Source organism: Amia ocellicauda, chromosome 15, assembly GCF_036373705.1.
Source record: "Amia ocellicauda isolate fAmiCal2 chromosome 15, fAmiCal2.hap1, whole genome shotgun sequence".
NCBI lineage: Eukaryota > Metazoa > Chordata > Actinopteri > Amiiformes > Amiidae > Amia > Amia ocellicauda.
The window spans coordinates 3,570,588-3,595,000 of NC_089864.1; the positions used below are offsets into that span (position 1 = coordinate 3,570,588).

General features: G+C 43.0%; 1 protein-coding gene and 1 long non-coding RNA gene across 3 annotated transcripts in view; one reads left to right on the forward strand and one right to left on the reverse strand.

The window, feature by feature from the left end:
- Positions 1-3,083: 3,083 nt before the first annotated feature.
- LOC136771410 (mucin-21-like) lies at positions 3,084-11,071 on the reverse strand. 2 transcript variants are annotated; one of them, XM_066723706.1, is made up of 8 exons: positions 10,875-11,071; positions 8,230-8,280; positions 7,733-7,768; positions 7,330-7,380; positions 6,413-6,463; positions 5,805-5,840; positions 5,265-5,384; positions 3,084-4,336 (listed from the first exon to the last, which is right to left on the reverse strand). In XM_066723706.1, exons 1-8 carry the CDS (start codon positions 10,948-10,950, stop codon positions 4,248-4,250), a joined length of 510 nt encoding a protein of 169 aa, XP_066579803.1. In that variant the 5' UTR covers positions 10,951-11,071; the 3' UTR covers positions 3,084-4,247. The 2 variants fall into 2 exon arrangements, with proteins under 2 accessions (XP_066579803.1, XP_066579804.1); XM_066723707.1 differs by lacking the exon at positions 6,413-6,463.
- A 4,355-nt stretch (positions 11,072-15,426) lies between these two features.
- The window catches only part of LOC136771606 (uncharacterized), a 9,539-nt gene continuing 552 nt past the window's right edge, over positions 15,427-24,413 (forward strand). Inside the window, exon 1 of the long non-coding RNA XR_010822346.1 lies at positions 15,427-15,634. This is a non-coding gene — a long non-coding RNA (uncharacterized LOC136771606). The remainder of the gene's footprint in view (positions 15,635-24,413) is intronic.

Below are 24,413 nucleotides of genomic sequence, written 5' to 3' on the forward strand. Positions count from 1 at the left end.
GAGAGGTGCATGGATTATTGAAAATCTGTACTGATATATCCAAACTTCGATTACAGAATGCATATATTAGAATACACATTAAGTCCAGTTACTTGATGTGGTTCTAAGTAACTACACTGGTACTGATACACTGTAAGAAAGTGTTAACTAGGAAATCCTTAACTTGAGAACTGCTGTCATACGAATATATTTGAACAGGAATATGTAGGCTAACCTGTATGGATACTGGCCTGTAGTACATTTGCCCTTCTGTTGCATATACCCCCATCTGGAATAAGCTGTTTATTTGTTCACTGGTGAGTGCATTGTCTTGTGTTAAAATTGCAGCCTAACTTTTCTGTTTCGTGTAAAACTTTACATTGACACGCATTGACACATTGCTGAACAAAAACTTAATATAAACTGACATTCAAAATCAACATATTTTTCTCTGCGGATGAACAATTTAATTTGTATGGATATTGGGATATATATACATTTTGTTACGTGCAGTGTATGCCTTCATTCAAACTCCATCATTGGTACCAATGTCATTGGTGTAGCGTAAGGTATAAAAAGATATAAATTCTCAAGTTTGTTAAAAACAAATCAAAGACAAATCACTTCCGTGACCAAATGAAAGAACATGGAATCGCATATGATAACACACAAATTGTTAAACAAAATTACAAACACATTGACTGCAATACCGGTTAAAAAGACAAAGGTGAGTCTCTCATTAGTATTGTTAGTTGGAGATTAAATAACTAATGCAGGTTAGTATTTAAGTCAAATAACTTCTCATAATATACACTCACCTAAAGGATTATTAGGAACACCTGTTCAATTTCTCATTAATGCAATTATCTAACCAACCAATCACATGGCAGTTGCTTCAATGCATTTAGGGGTGTGGTCCTGGTCAAGACAATCTCCTGAACTCCAAACTGAATGTCTGAATGGGAAAGAAAGGTAATTTAAGCAATTTTGAGCGTGGCATGGTTGTTGGTGCCAGACGGGCCGGTCTGAGTATTTCACAATCTGCTCAGTTACTGGGATTTTCACGCACAACCATTTCTAGGGTTTACAAAGAATGGTGTGAAAAGGGAAAACCATCCAGTATGCGGCAGTCCTGTGGGCGAAAATGCCTTGTTGATGCTAGAGGTCAGAGGAGAATGGGCCGACTGATTCCAGCTGATAGAAGAGCAACTTTGACTGAAATAACCACTCGTTACAACCGAGGTATGCAGCAAAGCATTTGTGAAGCCACAACACGTACAACCTTGAGGCGGATGGGCTACAACAGCAGAAGACCCCACCGGGTACCACTCATCTCCACTACAAATAGGAAAAAGAGGCTACAATTTGCACAAGCTCACCAAAATTGGACAGTTGAAGACTGGAAAAATGTTGCCTGGTCTGATGAGTCTCGATTTCTGTTGAGACATTCAGATGGTAGAGTCAGAATTTGGCGTAAACAGAATGAGAACATGGATCCATCATGCCTTGTTACCACTGTGCAGGCTGGTGGTGGTGGTGTAATGGTGTGGGGGATGTTTTCTTGGCACACTTTAGGCCCCTTAGTGCCAATTGGGCATCGTTTAAATGCCACGGCCTACCTGAGCATTGTTTCTGACCATGTCCATCCCTTTATGACCACCATGTACCCATCCTCTGATGGCTACTTCCAGCAGGATTATGCACCATGTCACAAAGGTCGAATCATTTCAAATTGGTTTCTTGAACATGACAATGAGTTCACTGTACTAAACTGGCCCCCACAGTCACCAGATATCAACCCAATAGAGCATCTTTGGGATGTGGTGGAACGGGAGCTTCGTGCCCTGGATGTGCATCCCACAAATCTCCATCAACTGCAAGATGCTATCCTATCAATATGGGCCAACATTTCTAAAGAATGCTTTCAGCACCTTGTTGAATCAATGCCACGTAGAATTAAGGCAGTTCTGAAGGCGAAAGGGGGTCAAACACAGTATTAGTATGGTGTTCCTAATAATCCTTTAGGTGAGTGTATATCAGTCTCATTTCCGTTTGGGTGCCGAGAAATATTCTAGTGCCAGCCCCCAGTCTCCTATTAGAGGAGGCTCGACTTATGCCTGATGTCAATCCATGCCATCTTTTGGAAATGCCGTTTTGCCTCGGTTTGTAGCTCTGTTTCAAGATTTCGGCTCCTGCTTCAAAGGGATTTATGACTTCCAAGCCATATTCCCTAGACATTTTCACAGCAGGGATTCCAAGCCATTTGGCCCATTCTAGGTCAGCTGACTCCCAAGGCTGTCACTTTGACGTAGAACAGTTCATGGGCCGATGAGCTCAGGAATTCTGATAACTTTGGGTGAGAAGTCTTCTTTAGATCAGAGCTCCAGCTAAGGGCTAACTTTACATTGGTCATGGGAAATACAACTCTTTCACATATTTTCAGAAATGTGCACACCTCGTTGCTGTTCATGTTGGCAGGATCAGGCAGCACAAACATGGACAGTGCCTTTGTTGGATGGGATAAGTGTTGTGTAGATGCCATCCAGCCTTCATTTGCAATAGACAGTTCTTGCAGAATGTCCCTTCAGCAATCGCAAACAAACATTGGTGTCTGGACCATTTCCTTGTGCACAATCTCAAGCAGGTCTGAGAGAATATTACTCTCAGTAACCCTGGTCTGGCAGTCATGTGTGTGTAACACAGTCACTTTTAGTGTTCATTTTGTTGATTTATTGTGTTATTCTTCATTTTATTTTTGCACTTTTATTCACTGATTTGGTTTTTATTTAATTTGTTAGACTTTTGAATTGGGGATTGGGTTCACCTGGGGATAGTTGTGAACAGCAATTTGACTCTATTGATGAGTTGGAAAGAACAGTATTGGTTGAAAAGAACTGGCTCCGCCCCTAAACACACCTAGCAGGGTTTAAAAAGGCAGATCCAGTTCAGTTAGTAGAAGCTGCCTGTCTGAGACTGCATGTTTTATATTGAAGGTTGGTTTGGGGTTATACAGGGTTTTGTGGGGGTTTTAATTGACAAATAACTTGAAAGCTGCCTGTCTGAGACTGCATGTTTTATATTGAAGGTTCTTGGTTCCTGTCCTGTCCTGGCTGTGTCGCTGTGTTGCTGTTATACTGTGAGCCTTCACATGTGTGCCGAGTCTTGCTGATCCCACTTTGACCCATGCCCTATGGTGGAAAGAGCAAGCCATAAGAAAAGATTATTGGACTGAACTCTGTCAGGACGGTGGACAGGCAGGCTGGAACCAAAGTGCAGCAGCTTTTATTTATTTTAATTGCTTTTATTTTTTAACTGGTTTTATTTATTTTAGTTGTCTCAGCCTTTTGTATTTTTAGTTTATTAGGGAGAACTACAGTACTCACCTCTAGTGCTCTCTAGCACCCCTGTCTGTAGTGGGGGGTACTATACAGCACCAGTATCTGTAGGCAGATTTGGTGACATAATTGGGAAAACTAAATAGGCAAAAAAAAATGTTAGAGCTTTTTGTATGTTTCTCATTGGAATATTTATAACGCATAGCCACTGTAGACGCTCCTCACTGGCTTCTGAGGCTGTCAATATACTCCACATATAAAAATATGATGCACACCACAGAACAGTCTGCTTCTATAGATTAATTTAAGATGAAACTTTGTTTGTGACGTATGGAACCTTTTTTGTGTGGAAAGTTAGACCAGTGGGGAGGCTGGGTTATAGGAGCAGACGACTACATCGCTGAAAGCTGCTCATGTGGTGCAGAAGAAGACTAGAGGAATTGGTTGCAGAGTATTTATTTAGTCTTCAGTATTACAATTTTCAACGAGCATTTCAATGATACACTCCTGGGTTTTACACACATGAGCATTTGAAAACAGTGATCCTAAGACACTTCACACAACTCTCCTATCCCATGATCTTCCAGGGAAAAGTGTTGGCAGTGGACAACACTCTTACAAACTGAGGCATCGCAAACATGAGCAAGCATCTCCATCAGATGAGGAATTCTCAACAAACCCACTCGCTGCTACAGCGAGTACAGGAGTGCAGATCATAGAGAGCATGTGATGTCTTCAGGAGCTCCTCTAACGTTATTAAGCAATTCTGCAGACGAACGATGATTCTAGTATTTTTAATTTTAAAATCCATTTTCCCCAAAGCAAGACTCAAGATAAAGATAATGCAAATGTAAGCGGGCTGATTCTTGTCTCATGGGCTGGACTGTGGGGGCTCTGGTGATTTGGGGTGGGCTGGGGCCCGGATGGTGGGTTTCAGAGTGCTGTAGAGGCTCGGTTGACGTTCTCGTAGTCCAGGCTGGAGTCTGGGGGACGCTTCCTCCCCTTGCACTGGTGGATGTCGTCTGTGAGGCAAGAGGAACAGAGACGGTCAGTACTGGACCCTTGTTGACCCACAGCACTGCGCTCTGACACACACACACTCTGTCCCAATGCACTGCAGCCGGTGCGTAGTAATCTCCAGTACAGTATATTACACTTTAAATCGATAGTCCTGCAGTAGACAGCAGTGTGGAGCTCTGGACTTGAGTGGAGGGTTGTGGAGTCAGTCCCAGATGAGCGACACTGCTGCTGTACTGCAAGGCACTGTACCCAGAATGCACCAGTAAAACTGCAGCTGTATAAATGGGTAATAGTCACAAAGTGGAGTACACTATACCGTTTAGAGTAGAAAGGTTCAGTAACAAGTAGAACAGTAAAATGTAGTGCAGGACTAAAGTGTAAAACATCTCTATAGCAGAGAGCAGCACAGTGCACTACAATGCAGTTCTCTACAGGACAGTAAAGTGCATTCAATGACTCGACACTATGCTACAGGGTACAGTAGTCCTGAAACAAATCTCCTGTAGTCTCAGAAGTAAAATTATAGGAGACTTTAGGTACACAGTTAAAAAAGGGACTCTACACTGATCTATGCAGAGATGATGAATGGAGTCAATCTAGCCAGCACTATATTCAATCTCCACGGAAATACAGCCAGCCCAGCTGGGCGAGATCTTAAATCCACTTCGATACGTCGCTTCACAGAGGGGAGGTGCTGTCGAACACGATTCGCATCCAGGGCTGCACTGTCTGTATACACTGGCACGTCTACTAAATACGTAACCGGGAGTGGACTGATTCTCTTCATCTCATGAGAGCCTGAAATGGTTCAGTGTGTGGTTCACTCCATTGTTGTACAGCACAGTGTAGTATGCGACATGCAACACACAACAGAGTGCAGTACGACAATGCACAGCCCTGCGCTGCAGCACGGTGCACACAGCCTCTCACCTCGGTGCGCTCTGTACAGCAGCGCTGTGACCATGATGCTGAAGACGGCGGTGAGAGTCAGTCTGATACTCCAGGACAGAGGGCTGTTGCAGTTCTCTCTCCGGGGGTTCCCAGGACTTCCTGCCAGACAGAGACAGACAGACAGACAGGACTGGACTGCAGACACCGCTACTCTTAATTCAACTATAGACTAGTGTGCAGCTGAACACCCTTTACACGTGGCTGAGTGACAGCCCTGCCAGAGTCTATCAGTCAGTGTCCTCCCCCACATCACTGGACCACAGTGGGCGGAGGGGACTACTGATTGGCTTTGCGGATTAGCAGAGGGAGCCGGACAAACCCCCACTGTCTCTGTGTGAGCAGATAGGAATTTAAACATTGTGAATATAGTGAGAGAGACAACACACACACACACACACACACACAGTGAGGCTCTGACCGCACTGACAGTATCTCAGTGAACTGGGAGCTGCAGGAGAATCGGTGCAGCTTTTCTTGGTTCAGGAGCTGGAAAATGGGCCACAGATGGGTCTCACTCACCTGTACTGGAAGAGGCTGCAGTCCTGGTGGTTGCATCTGAAACAGTGAAAGCAGGACAGGCAGTTGAGTTCAGAGGGGGACACAGACAGACACAGTGTTTCACAGAACAAAAGCCCTGATCTGTTCTTAGAACATTTTTATTTTCTAACTCATCCAAACTCTCTCTCTCTCTCTCTCTCTCTCTCATCTATTTGCTTACTCTGTAGGGGGCAATGCTATTACAGAAAGTTCTCATTAGTACTTGTAATTGTCTTCTGTGTTGTTCTCTTATTAGAAGCTCCAGCACCGTGTTAGAATCAAACCATAAAAGTGCAGTGTAGTGTAGTGTAGTGTAGTTTAGTGTAGTATAGTGTAGTGTAGTGTAGTTTAGTGTAGTATAGTGTAGTCTGCTCATTATGTCTGGACCTGAAGGATTGGAAACCAAAATTAAAACGCCAACTAAAACAAAACCCACACAATTGTTGGATGCACTTCTCAGAGCTAACAGACAGACAGGAGAGACAGAGCAGTCAGAGGGTGCAGCACTCAGAGTGCCACAGTGTGGGACAGAAACCAAGGGCTTCACAACATTGACCAGCCTCTGAGCATTAGAGAGGGGTGATACTCACGGGTGATGGGGGAGGATGGAGTCTGGGATTCAGTAAAACTGGAGGTTGTGGCTGAAATGGCAAAACAAAACACAAAACCATTTCAGTCAGAGAGGGTGGAGCTCAGAGCTGCAGAAGACATGAGCTGGACTGTGAATACAGTGACACAGACAACACACACACACAGACTCACATAGACACACACTCACAATCACAAACACACACTCACACACACATCTGAAACAGTGAAAGCAGGACAGGCAGAGTTGAGTTCAGAGGGGGACACAGACAGACACAGTGTTTCACAGAACAAAAGCCCCGATCTGTTCTTAGAACATTTTTATTTTCTAACTCATCCAAACTCTCTCTCTCTCTGTGTCTCCCTTTCTCTCTCTCTCTCTCTCTCTCTCTCTCTCTCTCGTCTATTTGCACACTCTGTAGGAGACAATGCTATTATAGAAAGTTCTCATTAGTACTTGTAATTGTCTTCTGTGTTGTTCTCTTATTAGAAGCTCCAGCACCGTGTTAGAATGAAACCATAAAAGTGCAGTGCAGTGCAGTTTAGTGTAGTGTAGTGCAGTGCAGTGTAGTGTAGTGTAGTGCAGTGCAGTGTAGTGCAGAGTAGTGTAGTGTAGTTTAGTGTAGTATAGTGTAGTGTAGTGTAGTTTAGTGTAGTATAGTGTAGTGTAGTGTAGTTTAGTGTAGTATAGTGTAGTCTGCTCATTATGACTGGACCTGAAGGATTGGAAACCAAAATTAAAACGCCAACTAAAACAAAACCCACACAATTGTTGGATGCACTTCTCAGAGCTAACAGACAGACAGGAGAGACAGAGCAGTCAGAGGGTGCAGCACTCAGAGTGCCACAGTGTGGGACAGAAACCAAGGGCTTCACAACATTGACCAGCCTCTGAGCATTAGAGAGGGGTGATACTCACGGGTGCTGGGGGAGGATGGAGTCTGGGATTCAGTAGAACTGGAGGTTGTGGCTGAAATGGCAAAACAAAACACAAAACCATTTCAGTCAGAGAGGGTGGAGCTCAGAGCTGCAGAAGACATGAGCTGGACTGTGAATATAGTGACAGAGACAACACGCACACACAGACTCACATAGACACACACTCACAATCACAAACACACACTCACACACATGTAGGCAAACAGTCACACTGTCTCTCTCTCTCTCTCTCTCACACACACACACACACACACACACACACACACACAATGGGGCTCTGACCGCACTGACAGTATCTCAGTGAACTGGGAGCTGCAGGAGAATCGGTGCAGCTTTTCTGGGCTCAGGAGCTGGAAAATGGGCCACAGATGGGTCTCACTCACCTGTACTGGAAGAGGCTGCAGTCCTGGTGGCTGCATCTGAAACAGTGAAAACAGGACAGGCAGAGTTGAGTTCAGAGGGGGACACAGACAGACACAGTGTTTCACAGAACAAAAGCCCTGATCTGTTCTTAGAACATTTTTATTTTCTAACTCATCCAAACTCTCTCTCTCTCTCTCTCTCTCTCTCTCTCTCTCTCTCTCTCGTCTATTTGCACACTCTGTAGGAGACAATGCTATTACAGAAAGTTCTCATTAGTACTTGTAATTGTGTTCTGGGTTGTTCTCTGATTAGAAGCTCCAGCACCGTGTTAGAATGAAACCATAAAAGTGTAGTGAAGTGCAGTGTTGTGTAGTGTAGTGCAGTGTAGTGTAGTGTAGTGCAGTGTAGTGCAGTGTAGTGCAGTGTAGTGTAGTGTAGTGCAGTGTAGTGAAGTGTAGTGTAGTGTAGTGTAGTGTAGTGTAGCGAAGTCTAGTGCAGTGTAGTCAGTGATACTCACGGGTGCTGGGGGAGGATGGAGTCTGGGATTCAGTAAAACTGGAGGTTGTGGCTGAAATGGCAAAACAAAACACAAAACCATTTCAGTCAGAGAGGGTGGAGCTCAGAGCTGCAGAAGACATGAGCTGGACTGTGAATACAGTGACAGAGACAACACACACACACAGACTCACATAGACACACACTCACAATCACAAACACACACTCACACACACATCTGAAACAGTGAAAGCAGGACAGGTAGAGTTGAGTTCAGAGGGGGACACAGACAGACACAGTGTTTCACGGAACAAAAGCCCTGATCTGTTCTTAGAACATTTTTATTTTCTAACTCATCCAAACTCTCTCTCTCTCTGTGTCTCCCTTTCTCTCTCTCTCTCTTTCTCTCTCTCTCTCGTCTATTTGCACACTCTGTAGGAGACAATGCTATTATAGAAAGTTCTCATTAGTACTTGTAATTGTCTTCTGGGTTGTTCTCTGATTAGAAACTCCAGCACTGTGTCAGAATCAAACCATAAAAGTGTAGTGAAGTGTAGTGTAGGGTAGTGCAGTGTGTAGTGTAGTGTAGTGTAGTGTAGTGTAGTGAAGTGTAGTGTAGTGAGTTAGTAATATACCCCGTAGCTTATATTTAGTACACTCATTGGACAAAGTACAAAAATAAAACATTAAAATACATGTAAATATAAGTATTAAAGCGCTTTCACACCACTTTTAATTGTTTTAATGTGTTAAAGATTATTGTAGTTATAGATCAACATAATATAAACTTTCAAGCATTTTGTGGCTTATTAGATTCTAGTCTTTATCACGTCCCTTCATCACTGTCCACTGTTGAAAATTAGTGTTGCAAAATGAGGGGAAAGAGGATTGAGTAATTCAGGGTGGGGGGTCTGGGGGTCCTCCCCCAGACGATTTTGAATACTGGAGACCTGAAATGCGTGATTATGAGTCATTAAAAGTCGAACAACTTAGCTCAAAATCTCCATGAAATCCATGAAATCAGGCAGATTTGGACTCAAACATATTTTTGCTTCACAACTACATATCAGCAGCGAAAAATAACATATCAACCAAGATTATACATGCAAACTAGACGCAGTTTCCGGCGCTTGTCAATCACAGATCTGTGTTGGTGGAGCTCTGTGATTGTAACGAGTGAGGATGCACAACTTTATATTTGTGCGTTGCTAGAAATATGCGTCTTCATTGGAAATAAGCCATTTCCACTGCTGATGTAGGAGTTTCTAGGTGAATACAAGATATGGCACCATGACCGCTCCACAGCCCCCCAGCCCCCTGCCTGGTCATGTGTATGCACTTGTATATTGTGGAGGTGAGGCTGAAATATGTCCACCTGTCAAATGCAGTTTAGCTGTTTATTTATAGAAATCAGGAAAACAAAACGAATACCTGAGTGACAGGCCAACTTTAACTTGTATTTCATTCAATACAGGAAAAGTGTCTGAAATGGCGAACCTGTGTAAAATCCTTCATGAATAAACCCCAGTGTTTCCAGCTGTGGACAATTTCCTTTGTACAAAGGAAGGATAAATAGAGTTACATTTTAACATGTTTTATGTATATTTATTAATTTTGATTATGAGTGTGCAATGCTATGAATCTAGCATTTTAATTCCATGTAGCACCTTAACGTCCTATGAAGGAATGAGAGGGAAAAGCTTTTCATTTTGTGTCAAATTGTAAACAAATAAAAGCCTGAGTTACCTTAACTTATTCATATACTTATATTTTCTCTTGTGCCTGTATACATGTGATCATGCTTTTTTATTTTCTTAAAAATGAAGAAAATACATCACAGTGAGACATTTTCTCACCTAAACTGTCGTGAAAATTAGCAAAAAGTTATTCCTACATTTGGATTCTACTGCCAGATAAAAGTAGATGTAAAACACTTTATAAGTAACTCCTACCTCCTACTCTTAGGGAGGACGAATTTTACACCCAAACTAAGTTTTAGCATGATTCCTAGGAGTAACTCTGAGATGTTTTATTAATAGGGACACAGATCTCAGTGTTAGCTTTTCAGAAGGACAGTCTAAGTCACTGAGGCTGCCCGCATCAAAAGCGCCATTCACACTGAAATGCCAGCAAAATGCAAGCAATGTTTGTCTGCTTTTTTCCTATTGCTCTCCATTCACACTGGCTTTGGAAGCTGGCAAAGTGTGGAGTGAGAGACACCACACAAACATCAATTACACTGAGCGACCTGGCTGCTCTCAACATTGAGGCATGGACAAGTTTATCAAACTTTTTTCCAGTCAAATACAGCTTACACAAAAATACCTACAAAAGTTTTATATATATAAATGTATGTTTATTTTGTTAGTTTCTTAGTGTCCATTTTCTCACACATGAATATAATATCAATTACCTCTTCTCAGCTGAGCCCCGCCCTTATAATACAGAGCACTAATTGCTGATGACTGGTTTCCCTGGATCAGCCCAGTTTCAGAATCAAACTCCTTTACTGATAATGCAGCTCAGTGCTGACGCAGGAGTGGGACAAACTGCTGTCCATACAGCCTTGTTCTGGGAAGTTTTCCCCAGCTGGGCTTTGAGCAACATGGAAATCAGACACACATGAAAATACATATACACTCCTGTATTAATCACAGTGTCTCTCACCCTGGCTGTCTCCCCTCTCACAGCCCAGTGAGGTCAGCAGCAGAAGGAGAGTGGAGAGGGAGCTGGCTCCTCTCATGGTGTTGGTGTCCAGTTCTCCCCTGTTCTTACTGATATTAGATGAATCCTAGATACTAGATGTTCTGCTAATTCACTGTCTATAGGAGTGGCCCTATTCTGTGGCGCCGTTCCGATGGTCTGCACTGAACTGACTCTGACACAAGACTAGTGTTTCCTAATGTGGAGGGGTTGGGGTGGGGGTGGTGGAGTTGTCATGAGGAAGGTTGTGGTGGAGCTGATAGTGTGCTTTGAAGCCCAGGCTCTGCTGTCAAAGGCTATGTTCACATTTGCTTGTACAAAGTCACGCCAGGAGGGGAGAGTCAGGTAGGAGTGCAGGTTAACGCTACATAAATTGAACACTTCCTGCTCTGAAGCTTCATGTTCCCTTGGGCTATAACTTGTGTAAGTATTCAAAGGAAAACAAGAACTGTAACCAGTCCATAACCACCTTAAAATAATGAAGTGTGTAATAAACCATGAATAAGAGTGTTATAGCCAACATATCTTGCCTCTTCCTGGTGCTCAGTGATTCAGGCTGCTGCTCCTGGCAAACTAATACAATTGCCCTCGATTTGTGTTGAAGTTCCAGAGATAGGCCTGTGGAAACACACAGAATTGCTGTGAGTGTTTGTGTTGTTCTGTCTGACAATCATACTCAGATACAGATTGATCTATGGAGGGGTTTATTGAAACTACAAGCCCCCGCGATGTGGCTGGTATGATGTGTGTCAGCAGGGTAGCGTGGCAGTGGCAGGTACAGCCCTTATATGTGTCCATCTTCAGACAAACACACATCCTGATCTCACCACTTCTCCTTTCTTCATTATTATATAGACTTTGCTACCCTTCTCTTTTCATAGCTCACTTCCTGTGGTCAATGCTGCAACGCTGTCCCTGTAAATACTTCCCCTCCCAACCCCCAAACCCTCCACTTTCTCTTTTATTCTGTAATATCAAGCAGCCTAGTTTTTTTGTTTTTTAATCAAATGGTAGGATTTGGAGAGTGCAGGTAGAGGTGGAAGGTGGGTTTTTAATGTCCTCTTACATGTATAGTATTACACTATGTAACACAATGTTTGTTCCTGGGTAGTAAGTGTTATTTCCTAATTGCTTATTGCTTTTATGTATAGAAAATGGCCATTATTCCCCACAAGCTATTACCACAAATCCAAATTAACATGTATTTATATTAAAGTAATACAAAAATGACTACAAAAGATTTAGAAGTGAGTAGTTTTTCAAGATTTACAATTATACTGTAAATTACTTTCACAAATCAGCCCCCAAATGTAGTCTCCCATCATGTTCTCGTTATTCTGTCCTTGGTAGACGGAGTTCAAAGTCCAGTATATCCTGGTGGAAGTGCTCGCCTTGGTACTCCGAGTACGCTCCCATGTTCTCCTTGAATTCATCAAGATGAGCATCAAAGCCCATTGTGCCATAGTTCTTCACCAGAGTCTCAACCAGCTCCACATAGTTTATGGCCTTGTGATTGCCCATAATGCCCCGAACCACTGCGACAAAGCTGTTCCAAGCCACTTTCTCCTTACTAGTGAGTTTCTTGGGGAATTCATTGCACTCCAGGATCTTCTTCATCTGTGGTCAGACAAAGACACCGACTTTGACCTTTGCCTCAGACAGCTTAAGAAAGAAGTCTTGAAGGTACGTGAAGGCTGCTGACTCCTTATCTAGAGCTCTGACAAATTCTTTCATAAGGCCCAATTTGATGTACAGTGGTGGCATCAGCACCTTCCGGGGGTCCACCAGTGGCTCCTACTTTACGTTGTTCCTCCCCACAGAGAACTCGGTCCGCTGTGGCCAGTCCCGCCTGTGGTATTGCACCTTGGTGTCCCTGCTGTCCCAAAGGCAAACATAGCAGGGAAACTTGGTAAAACTGCCTTGGAGACCCATCAGGAATGCCACCATTTTGAAGTCTCTTATGACCTCCCAGCCATACTCATCATACTTCAAGATGGCCAGCAAGGTCTTGATGCTGTTGTAATCCTCTTTGAGGTGCACCGAGTGAGCCAGACTGGTACTTCTTTCCATTATGGAGCAGCACAGCTTTGAGACTCCTGGATGAGCTGTCAATGAAGAGGCGGCACTCATTCTGGTTACAGGTGATTCCGATTGCCTTGAACAGACTAGTCACATTGTGGCAGAAGCCCAACTTGACGGGTGAAGAAGCTTGAAAAATGTTGATGATGCTTCCTCTGATCTGTGACTTGCAGCCTTTCATCCAACAAGTTCCCCTGCTTGAGCCTAGACATCAAAAGCTCAACATTGAACTTGGTGAGACCAAGATCTCTAATCAAGTCGTTGAGGTCTTTGTGGTTGGGGTAGTATGGGTTTCTCTCCTCAGATCCACCTCTGAAATTGTCATCTGGATCTACAGCGTCTTCCTTGCTCTCTGACTTGCTGTTGTCTTCTAAAGATGGCTGCTCTCTCTCCAGAGGAGTGGGTACGGGGAGCTCATGGCAGTGTGGCCTCGCGGTGGTGGATGAAGGAAGGTCCAGATACGTGATAGCAGGTGCATTCTTGCCAGTCCGACGTTTGGAAGGGTCCACCATGCAGAAGTAGCAGTTGCTTGAGTGGTCAGTGGGTTCCCGCCAAATTCTTGGGATAGCGAACTCCATGGCTCTCTTTTCCCCTCTGTACCATCCTACAAAAATACATTTATTTCACCCATGACTAATGTGTAAGAGATTCTCGTAACATTTTTTATATATGATATATTTTTTCAATAACAACAAATTATATATAATATAAAATTCCAAGCAACAATTTCAAAATATCACTGTCCTGGTCACAAAAGCAAAGTTTGTGGGGAATAATAGTCATTTTGTATTCTTTTGAGGCATAAGCAATTAGGAAATAACACTTACTACCCAGGAACCAAAAAAAAAAAATTGTTACAGTGCTATTATTGTTATAATACAAGTGCCTCTAGTACACTAAGATTTAATCTGAATCAGAGTCAATTTTATAGACAATGATGATCTTGACTGCAGTACCACCACCACCCACTACAGGCAGGGGCGCTATAGAGCACTGAAAATGGCTTCTAGGATTGTCGTTCAGTGAATCTCTATCCCCTCAGTAAAACTATTTTAACCACACAATAAAATAAAGAAACATTTAAGTAAAAGTACAGAGTTAGTGAAGAATATGATAAAGTGATTATATAGGTGGAAAAGTAGGATAAAATAACTACTGCGTCATAACTCTCTCTCACTAGACTCTCCCGTCTCTCCCTGTTGTGACCTGTAACCCCTCAACCCTCCTTTTCTAGAATTAACCTTTCATGCACTTTTCATTCATACTGATTGGCTTCTCCCTACGACTGCTCCTCACTGTGTCTGCACTTATTCCATCCATCATTGTTAGCTGTATCTGCACTATTGGCCATTAGCCCTGTTTTGTCAGCAACTGTATCTTGCTTTTTGATTAGGACGTCTGAATTGGTGCATTGCAGTTACTTGCTCTCTGTGATGTGGTTTCTCAACGTGTCTGTCTGGGTCAGGGCATTTGCTAAGAAATAATACTAATAATTTATTGTACATAAATAATAATACTAAGTACCATCCACTTCCCCATTCCCCCTCACCACAGCCCAACACCCTCTCTCTCTCTCTCTCTCTCTCTCACTCTCTCTCAGCCTCTGTGGTCAGTCTAGGTTTGCACCATTGCTGTTTTGTTGGGTTGAACACAGTGAGTAATACTGACATCCTGAGGTGAGGAGGAGACTCTTGCTGTAAGTTGAGCTGAGTTACTGGTTTAATGATGCTGCAATACATACTGTGAGCTACTGAATTGTGATTATTACTGTGTCAAATAGTGTACAAGAAAAATCAGTCCAGTCAGTCCCAGTGTGTCTCTCTCTTTTTTCCCCTCCCCACAATGCCACAGACTCCCCATCTCTCTCTTTTCACCCCACCTCACCTCTCTCTCTCTCACCATCTGCAATCAATCTATGGTTGTGATATTTCCATTTCCCGTACTCCCACATCACTGGAGAAGCACTGTGAGGAGTGTCAAGGTGAAAATGAATTCCTCAAACTCACAAGAGTTTTTACTCTTCTGCAGAAGGCAGCCTGGGTCAGTTGTTCTGCATGTGCCTCAGCCTTAGCTGCACTTCAGCTCCACACACAAATGGAGTGAGGTGCTGAGGGAGAGCCCCTTTCTGCAGCCCCACGAGAGGGCAAATGTTCTTCTCGTAGCAGGTAGTTGTGTATGCCTTGAAGTCCTGAGTCCTGCCAGTGTTTGATTTCCACCTCCAATCCAATCAATCAATCAAATCAGTCTTCTTCTTCTTCTACTTCTTCATTTTTTAAGTTACCAGGAAACAAGCTTGATTGCGCAGATGCACAGAGGAAATGCTCGCTCCTGGCCGTGTGTCTTCCCTTTGTGTGTCTCTGAGCTCCCTCTCTAACTACCCCCTCCTCCTATGAGATTTGAAATCGGAAGTGTCAGTTGTGTGTCAGAGAGTCAGCTCAGTACAGGCAGTGACACTTCAGCATAGGGACACTCTTATCGACAGTGTATTAGTACAGCAGCAGCAGAGTATTTTGGAGCAGCGTGTCCGTCCAATATCAGCAGAGAAAAGGGAGAACTGGACACCGACAGCATGAGAGGAGCCAGCTCTCTCCCCATTCTGCTTCTGCTGCTGACCTTGCTGTACTGTGAGACGGGAGACAGCCTGGGTGAGTGACATGATCTGTGATACTTGCGGCATTAGGAACGATACAGAATGGGTTGTTTAATTGCCAAACCCTGAGAAAAGGGTTACTACTGCTGGAGTTCAACAATGTGAAATGGACCTGTCAGTGAGAGCGTCAGGACTCAGGTGTCAGGAATTCCCTCATGGACGTTTAGCCTGGAAGGTTGTTCAAGTGCCATAGGATTTCTGTACGTGTTTGCAGTGTTTTCCGACTGGATTTCACTTTTATACTCTCTATCATGAAGAAAACATGGTCACATATAATAAATATGTCTTAAAAATATTTATCTTGGTATTTCTGGATTTTACCATGGTCCAGTGTAGTAAAGCACACGTTGAGGACTGCTGAACCCATTGGAAAACACTGTAAGATGTTGGTAAAATTACAGTTACAGACGCTATTAAAAGTGTTTAAAGCACATAAGTTTATCTGGGCAGAACTGCATTAGCTAAGTAAGTGATAATTTGAAATTGTTTTGTGAAGTGTATTTTTGTGATGGCTGTAAGTTGTTGCTGGGAAGAGCGCCTGCTGAGAAATAAATAAAAACAAGGTTAATTTGGACACAATGTATACATCCTATGAGTAACCGAAGAGACAAACATAACAAAGCTCTGTTTCCATCAGATGTACAAATCTGTTTGTGTCGTTTTCTGAGGGTCTACTGACCGAGTACATCAGTAAGCCCATAGTAACTGATCTGTATTAGTGATTCATTACATTGTTATAACACACAGGCCTGTTTTATTTAGGTCCTGTTTAAAAGAATAATGATTGGTTATTACACGTTTGTGAACTGCTTTGTGTTTTTTTTCTTCCCAAGCCCATTGTGTGTGTTTCATCAATCTGGTCAACATTGACTGCAGAAAACAGAGTACATTTAATCTGGTAAAGCTTACAGATTCCCCTTGACATACAGGTGGAATCGCAGCCTCACACACCGGCCCCTCAGGCACCTGGGTGACTGGAAGCTGTGGCTGAAACCGAAGGCTGTGCACAGCTCAGCCCTAAGTGTATGTGCAGCTCTGTGCTAGTGTTTGTGGTCAGGCAGATTAGGCGCAGCCCTGTCACTTCCTTAAAACATATGAAGAGCTCAGAAACACGGGCAAAAATGATTAAGAAAATAAAAATAGTATTGTAAAAATACTCATCATCATCATAGTTTCCTGCACTATATACAATATATATTATACTGTATGGTACCTGAACTGTGGAAATGGACTGGACTGGACTGCACAGGGATTATAGTGACCGGCAGTGTGAGTGGACTGGACTGCACAGGAATATAGTGACTGTCAGTGTGAGTGGACTGGACTGCACATGGACTATAGTGACCGGTGGTGTGAGTGGACTGGACCACACAGGACTATAGTGACTGGCAGTGTGAGTGGACTGGACCGCACAGGGTCTATAGTGACCGGCAGTGTGAGTGGACTGGACTACACAGGGACTATAGTGACCGGCAGTGTGAGTGAACTGGACTACACAGGACTATAGTGACCGGCAGTGTGAGTGGACTGGACTGCACAGGGACTATAGTGACCGAGCTGTTCAAATACCTAAATGCATTAATCAATTATATTTATGAATTAATCAATTGTACTTGATTCACTTCCCAAAACACATTGCCACACACACAGACTCACAGATGTCTGTATCCAGCCCAGTAAGAGGCGTAGATGCCCAGTGTGTCACATGAACAGTTGTTGAATATTGGTGAAATCTCTCAATCTCATCCTCCCTTGTCGTGTGTCAGAGCCAGAGAAAGCTGTTGAATCAGTAAGACATGAACACTGTATTTATATATATATATATATATATACTTAAACCACACATCGGATCTTGATGAACGAAATATATTAAAGATCAAAATCTTTACTGTATATTGTGTAATTCGTTGAGAACGAAATGACGTAACAACGGTCAATGGAAACCAAAATCACTAACTGATTAAGGGCTGGATTCAAACTCACACCGAAAATCAAAGTAAACAAATCACAGGCTATTCCAACTTGTGTGAATTTCATCACGGCAACTCATAATGTGACTCAGTAGTGTGTATGGCCCCCACGTGCCTGTATGCACTCCCAACAACGTCTGGGCATGCTCCTGATGAGACGGCGGATGGTGTCCTGGGGGATCCTCCCAGACCTGGATCAGGGCATCAGTGAGCTCCTGGACAGTCTATGGCGCTATGTGGCGGCTTTGGATGCACTGATACATAACGTCCCAAAGGTTCTCAATTGGATTCAGGTCTGTGGAACATGAGGGCCAGTCAATGGCATCAATGCCTTCGTCATCCAGGAACTGGCTACACTCTCTGGCCACATGAGGCCGGGCATTGTCCTGCACCATATCGATACCGGTCCTGCTGCTGGGTTGATGCCCTTCTACAGCCCTGTCCAGCTCTCATCGTGTAACGGCCCATCTTTTGGTATCTCCTCCATGCTCTTGAGACTGTACTGGGAGACAAAGCAAACCTTCTTGCGACGGCACATATGGATGTGTCATCCTGGAGGAGCTGGACTACCTGTGCAACCTGAATGGGCTGCAGGTACCACCTCATGCTATCACTAGTGACAAGGACACTAGCAAAATGCAAAACTAGAGAAGAATCAGTCAGGAAGGATGAGAGAGCAATTGTATGTGGCCACCACCTGCAAAACCATTATCTTTTTGGGGGTTGTCTTGCTGTTGCCTCTGCAGTGCACCTGTTGTCACTTTCATTTGCACCAAAACAGGTGACATTGATTCACAATCTCTTAGGCTTCCTAACTGGACAGATTGATATCCCTGAAGTTTAATTGACTTGGTGTTACACGTTGATGATTACGTGTTCCCTTATTTTTTTTAAGCAGTGTATTTCCTATCTGGACACAGTCAAGGATTTACAGCTGGTGATAATTCAAAAGGTCCAATTAAATAATTTCAGTTAAATTCAGACAATTAACACACACTATTTATCCGTGTCTCTATCCAGATACCTACAGTGAGGGAAAAACGTATTTGATCCCCTGCTGATTTTGTACGTTTGCCCACTGACAAAGAAATGATCAGTCTATAATTTTAATGGTAGGTGTATTTTAACAGTGAGAGACAGAATAACAACAACAAAGTCCAGAAAAACACATTTCAAAAAAGTTATAAATTGATTTGCATGTTAATGAGTGAAATAAGTATTTGACCCCTTCGACTTAGTACTTGGTGGCAAAACCCTTGTTGGCAATCACAGAGGTCAGATGTTTCTTGTAGTTGGCCACCAGGTTTGCACACATCTCAGGAGGGATGTTGTCCCACTCCTCTTTGCAGATCCTCTCCAAGTCATTAAGGTTTCGAGGCTGACGTTTGGCAACTCGAACCTTCAGCTCCCTCCACAGATTTTCTAAGGGATTAAGGTCTGGAGACTGGCTAGGCCCACAACCCATTTTCCATGCCCTGGCTGAGGGAAGGAGGTTCTCACCCAAGATTTGACGGTACATGGCCCCGTCCATCGTCCCTTTGATTGCGGTGCAATTGTCCTGTCCCCTTAGCAGAAAAACACCCCCAAAGCATAATGTTTCCACCTCCATGTTTGACGGTGGGGATGGTGTTCTTGGGGTCATTCCTCCTCCTCCAAACACGGCGAGTTGAGTTGATGCCAAAGAGCTCGATTTTGGTCCCATCTGACTACAACACTTTCACCCAGTTCTCCCCTGAATCATTCAGATGTTCATTGGCAAACTTCAGACACGTCTGTACATGTGCTTTCTTGAGCAGGGGGACCTTGCGGGGGCTGCAGGATTTCAGTCCTTCACGGCGTAGTGTGTTACCAATTGTTTTCTTGGTGACCATGATCCCAGCTGCCTTGAGATCATTAACAAGATCCTCCCGTGTAGTTCTGGGCTGATTCTTCACCGTTCACATGATCATTGAAACTCCACGAGGTGAGATCTTGCATGGAGCCCCAGACCGAGGGAGACTGACAGTTATTTTGTGTTTCTTCCATTTGTGAATAATCGCACCAACTGTTGTCACCTTCTCACCAAGCTGCTTGGCGATGGTCTTGTAGCCCATTCCAGCCTTGTGTAGGTCTACAATCTTGTCCCTGACATCCTTGGACAGCTCTTTGGTCTTGGACATGGTGGAGAGTTTGGAATCTGATTGATTGATTGCTTCTGTGGACAGGTGTCTTTTATACAGGTAACGAGCTGAGATTAGGAGCACTCCCTTTAAGAGAGTGCCCCTAATCTCAGCTCGTTACCTGTATAAAAGACACCTGGGAGCCAGAAATCTTGCTGATTGATAGGGGATCAAATACTTATTTCCCTCATTAACATGCAAATCAATTTATAACTTTTTTTAAATGCGTTTGTCTGGATTTTTTTGTTGTTATTCTGTCTCTCACTGTTAAAACACACCTACCATTAAAATTATAGACTGATCATTTTTTTGTCAGTGTGCAAACGTACAAAATCAGCAGGGGATCAAATACTTTTTTCCCTCACTGTATACATTACTGCACTTATACATATTGCACATAAACATATGGTATACATGCTGCACCTATACATACTGCACCTATACATACTGTATACATAGTGCACCTATACACAATGCAATGCACCTACTGGAGTAAGTTTCGATAGAATATTTTAACTTTTACTCAAGTATGACTTCTGACTACTTTTTACACCTCTGGAAACCCCCACTGCACAATATCTCCAACTGTGAGTGTGTGTGTGAGAGTGTTGTGTGTGTGATATAACCCCGTTCACACTTATTAGGCCGGCCCTGGGCGACTCAAATTTAGTCCGGCTTTTTTCAGACACCCTGTTCACACTTCAGTGCCCCACATATGCGGGCGAAAAGGCGGCCTAAACGAAATGCATGCCGGGAATAAACAAATCTGCTCAAACAATCCAGTGAAGCAGGACATTAGGTCTGATTACAGGTGTGTGCGCTGTATTTATAATCACAACTTATTAATATTGATTGGCTATTGATCGATTCTATATTTTATTTGAAAGTAATCTTAACCCTTTGCAGCTGAAGCTTTCTAAAATAATTTAAAATGTGCTGGTTCAATGGGGAATCTAATTCATATATTTCCCTTTTCAAATGTCTATCTTCGGTTCTGCAATTCTAAAAGTGCTGTTATACATTCACCGGAAAGAGAAGCACCTTTATTAGCACATCTGCATTAAATCACAAGAAATCGTGTGCATGCAAAGCAGCCTCTGTGACGCGTCTGTAGTGTCAGACAGCAGCGCTGCGCTCCTGCGGTTTTAATTTCATCTTCATCCACATTGTAACGGCGCTTTCATTTCTGCATCAGCCCAGTTGTCTCCTCTAACGCCGGCATTTGTGACTGTACTGCTCAGCTCAATATAATCGCATTGCGGATTGCATAGTAAATAACCGGTCTCGTATTAAAATACACTGATTTGACTGGAAACCTGCTTCGGTTAAATTGATATCGTTTTAATGCAAAATTCGGATAATTAATAAAGTTATGGTCCCGTTCATAATTTCACAATGCAATTTTCACGTGTAAAATGCATGCTGTTAAATTTCAGACTTCAATCATACTTAGTAAAAGAACAAACAATAGCACGTTTACCAGCTACACACTTTTATTTTAATCGACCGAGTAGTTTGAACTGTTTACATCATTATAACTCATTACTTAGCCTAGACTTGTATAATATATATAAAGATGTGACCTAGCGAAATGTATCGGTACATTTAAGGCTATAGATCGATATGACAAACAATACAGAGACAATACTGTGTCCTGCAGTGTGTGAGTGTTGTATGTGTGTGTGAGAGTTGTATGTGTGTGTGAGTGTTGTATGTGTGAGAGTTGTATGTGTGTGCGAGTGTTGTATGTGTGTGTGAGAGTTGTATGTGTGTGTGAGTGTTGTATGTGTGTGTGAGTGTTGTATGTGTGTGTGTTGTATGTGTGTGTGAGAGTTGTATGTGTGTGTGAGTGTTGTATGTGTGAGAGTTGTATGTGTGTGTGTGTGTTGTATGTGTGTGTGAGAGTTGTATGTGTGTGTGTGTTGTATGTGTGAGAGTTGTATGTGTGTGTGTGTGTTGTATGTGTGTGAGAGTTGTATGTGTGTGTGAGTGTTGTATGTGTGAGAGTTGTATGTGTGTGCGAGTGTTGTATGTGTGTGTGAGAGTTGTATGTGTGTGTGAGTGTTGTATGTGTGAGTGTTGTATGTGTGTGTGAGTGTTGTATGTGTGTGTGAGTGTTGTATGTGTGAGAGTTGTATGTGTGTGTGAGTGTTGTATGTGTGAGAGTTGTATGTGTGAGTGTTGTATGTGTGTGTGAGTGTTGTATGTGTGTGTGAGAGTTGTATGTGTGTGTGAGTGTTGTATGTGTGTGTGAGAGTTGTATGTGTGTGTGTGTTGTATGTGTGTGTGAGAGTTGTATGTGTGAGTGTTGTATGTGTGTGTGAGAGTATGTGCGTGTGTGAGTTTGTTGAAACCCTGAAACCCCCAGGGGTGTAAAGTAACGAAGTACAAATACTTCGTTCCTGTAAGTACGTTTTTCGAGTATTTGTACCTCACTTAAGTATTTATTATTGGTCGCTACTTTTACTTTTACTCCACTTTGTATGAACAAAATAATGTACTTTTCACTCGAGTTAATTTCCCACAGACGACTCGTTACTGTAGGTCATTAATACGAATATTAACCCGGCTGTGTGTCATTCTGCAGCTCCATCGCACCATTCACACGTCAGTCACACACATTTGACCAGTTGTGCAACAAACCTATTTTGATTGGCCTTCACACAGAAGAAAGGCGGGGTCAATTAGACCATTTATTTGCCTTTTCACAGCGCAGCAGCAAGAAAAAAAATATATCGTTAATAATGGGTGCAAAATGAATAGTGTAGCAGCGCTCACAAGTGCGTGGAAACTGCGGAGTTTGACGAGTTGCGGGAGAAACAGGACACGGACACCCGCCCGCACAGCACAGAGGTGCGTTGATCTGACAGCGCATGCGTACTGCGTCCGCGCTGCAGGGCTCCGGTAAGTCGTGTAGTGCAGTGGACAGTATGGTTAGCTTTTCAGGATTGGACATGCATTGTGTTGGATGGGGAAGTGTTATTGTGGCAATTAAACGAGCACGATGGGTCGATTGGCCTCCTCTCGTTTGTAAACTTTCTTATGTTCTTATGTTCTAATTAGCAGCTGTTTTGTGTCGCATTAGATCGATGGGTGTTGTGCATGTAGCTGTTTAGCGTGTTATAATGTGTATTTTCAATCCGGTAATGAATGGTCCATGTTGTAAAGCGGTGCAGTGACCTGTGTTCTTGTGGCAGGTATAGCTCCAAATCTCACGCATTGCCCCTTAAATCTTAAGCATTTGCCCCCCCAAAACAATTGTGCCCACCTTCCTCTGGCTCCTGTTTGCCAACAGTATCAGTCACCACATTGTTTTACATTGTTGACAAATCTCATGCATTGTTTTGAAAATGTGAGAGCTATGCAAACACATTGTGTGTAATTGTAATATCGACTATTGTACATCCTAACATCGACCGAAAATAGTTGTGACCCCTAAGTCATCTCTGATGCCCCCTTGCTAGTTCATCCTGTCGAAAAGAGATTAGCTACACTCTCCCTAATGTGGGTCATGTCTCCGACCTCAACAGTTTCATACAACTAGAACATAAGAACATAAGAAAGTGTCCAATCGAGAGGAGGCCATTCGACCCATCGTGCTCGTTTGGTGTCCATTAATAACTAAGTGATCAAGGATCCTATCCAGTCTGTTTTTGAATGTTCCCAAATTGTCTCTTCAGCCACATCGCTGGGGAGTTTGTTCAGATTGTGACGCCTCTCTGTGTGAAGAAGTGTCTCCTGTTTTCTGTCTTGAATGCCTTGAAGCCCAATTTCCATTTGTGTCCCCGGGTGCGTGTGTCCCTGCTGATCTGGAAAAGCTCCTCTGGTTTGATGTGGTCGATGCCTTTCATGATTTTGAAGACTTGGATCAAGTCCCCACGTAGTCTCCTCTGTTCCAGGGTGAAAAGGTTCAGTTCCTCAGTCTCTCAGTAGGACTTTCCCTTCAGACCTGGAATAAGTCTGGTTGCTCTCCTCTGAACTGCCTCTAGAGCAGCGATATCTTTCTTGAAGTGTGGAGCCCAGAACTGTCCACAGTATCCAGATGAGCTCTACTAATGCATTGTACAGTCTGAACATTAGTGTGTGTGTGAACAGTGAGTTTGCTAAGAAAACTCAAAATAGGCTCTTATATAAATCCCCCAATGTTACCCTTTGTTAATACTGAATACAAATGAAATTAATTTCCAGATATGTGCCAAAATAACTTTTTTTTTTTTTGTTGGACGTGGTTTTCTTCAAGATACAATTGACAAACCATAAAAATAAAATACCTTGATAATTTATGGAAAATAAAATGTTGGATTAAAATCTCAAATGAATTTCTTGTGTGCCTCTTCATTAGGCTCACACACAAACACATGCACATTCACTTTATTACTAAAATCACAATTTACTTTCACTTTTGGTACTCGAGTACTCTTGAAAGACTCTTGGGAGACTTTACTATCACTGGAGTAAGTTTCGATAGAATATTTTAACTTTTACTCAAGTATGACTTCTGACTACTTTTTACACCTCTGGAAACCCCCACTGCACAATATCTCCAACTGTGAGTGTGTGTGTGTGTGTGTGAGAGAGACAGTGTTGTGTGTCTATGAGACTAAGTGTGAGAGTGTTGTGTGTGTATGAGTGTGTGTGTGTGTGT

Bases quoted from the DNA above. Each gene is read 5' to 3' on its own strand.
- LOC136771410 (XM_066723706.1), bottom strand. From the start codon at position 10,950: ATGAGAGGAGCCAGCTCCCTCTCCACTCTCCTTCTGCTGCTGACCTCA. The intron at 7,769-8,229 runs GTGAGTATCACT...TCACTGTTTCAG, and splicing joins TCCATCCTCCCCCAGCACCC to ATGCAGCCACCAGGACTGCA. The intron at 7,381-7,732 runs GTGAGTGAGACC...TTGCCATTTCAG, and splicing joins TGCAGCCTCTTCCAGTACAG to CCACAACCTCCAGTTCTACT.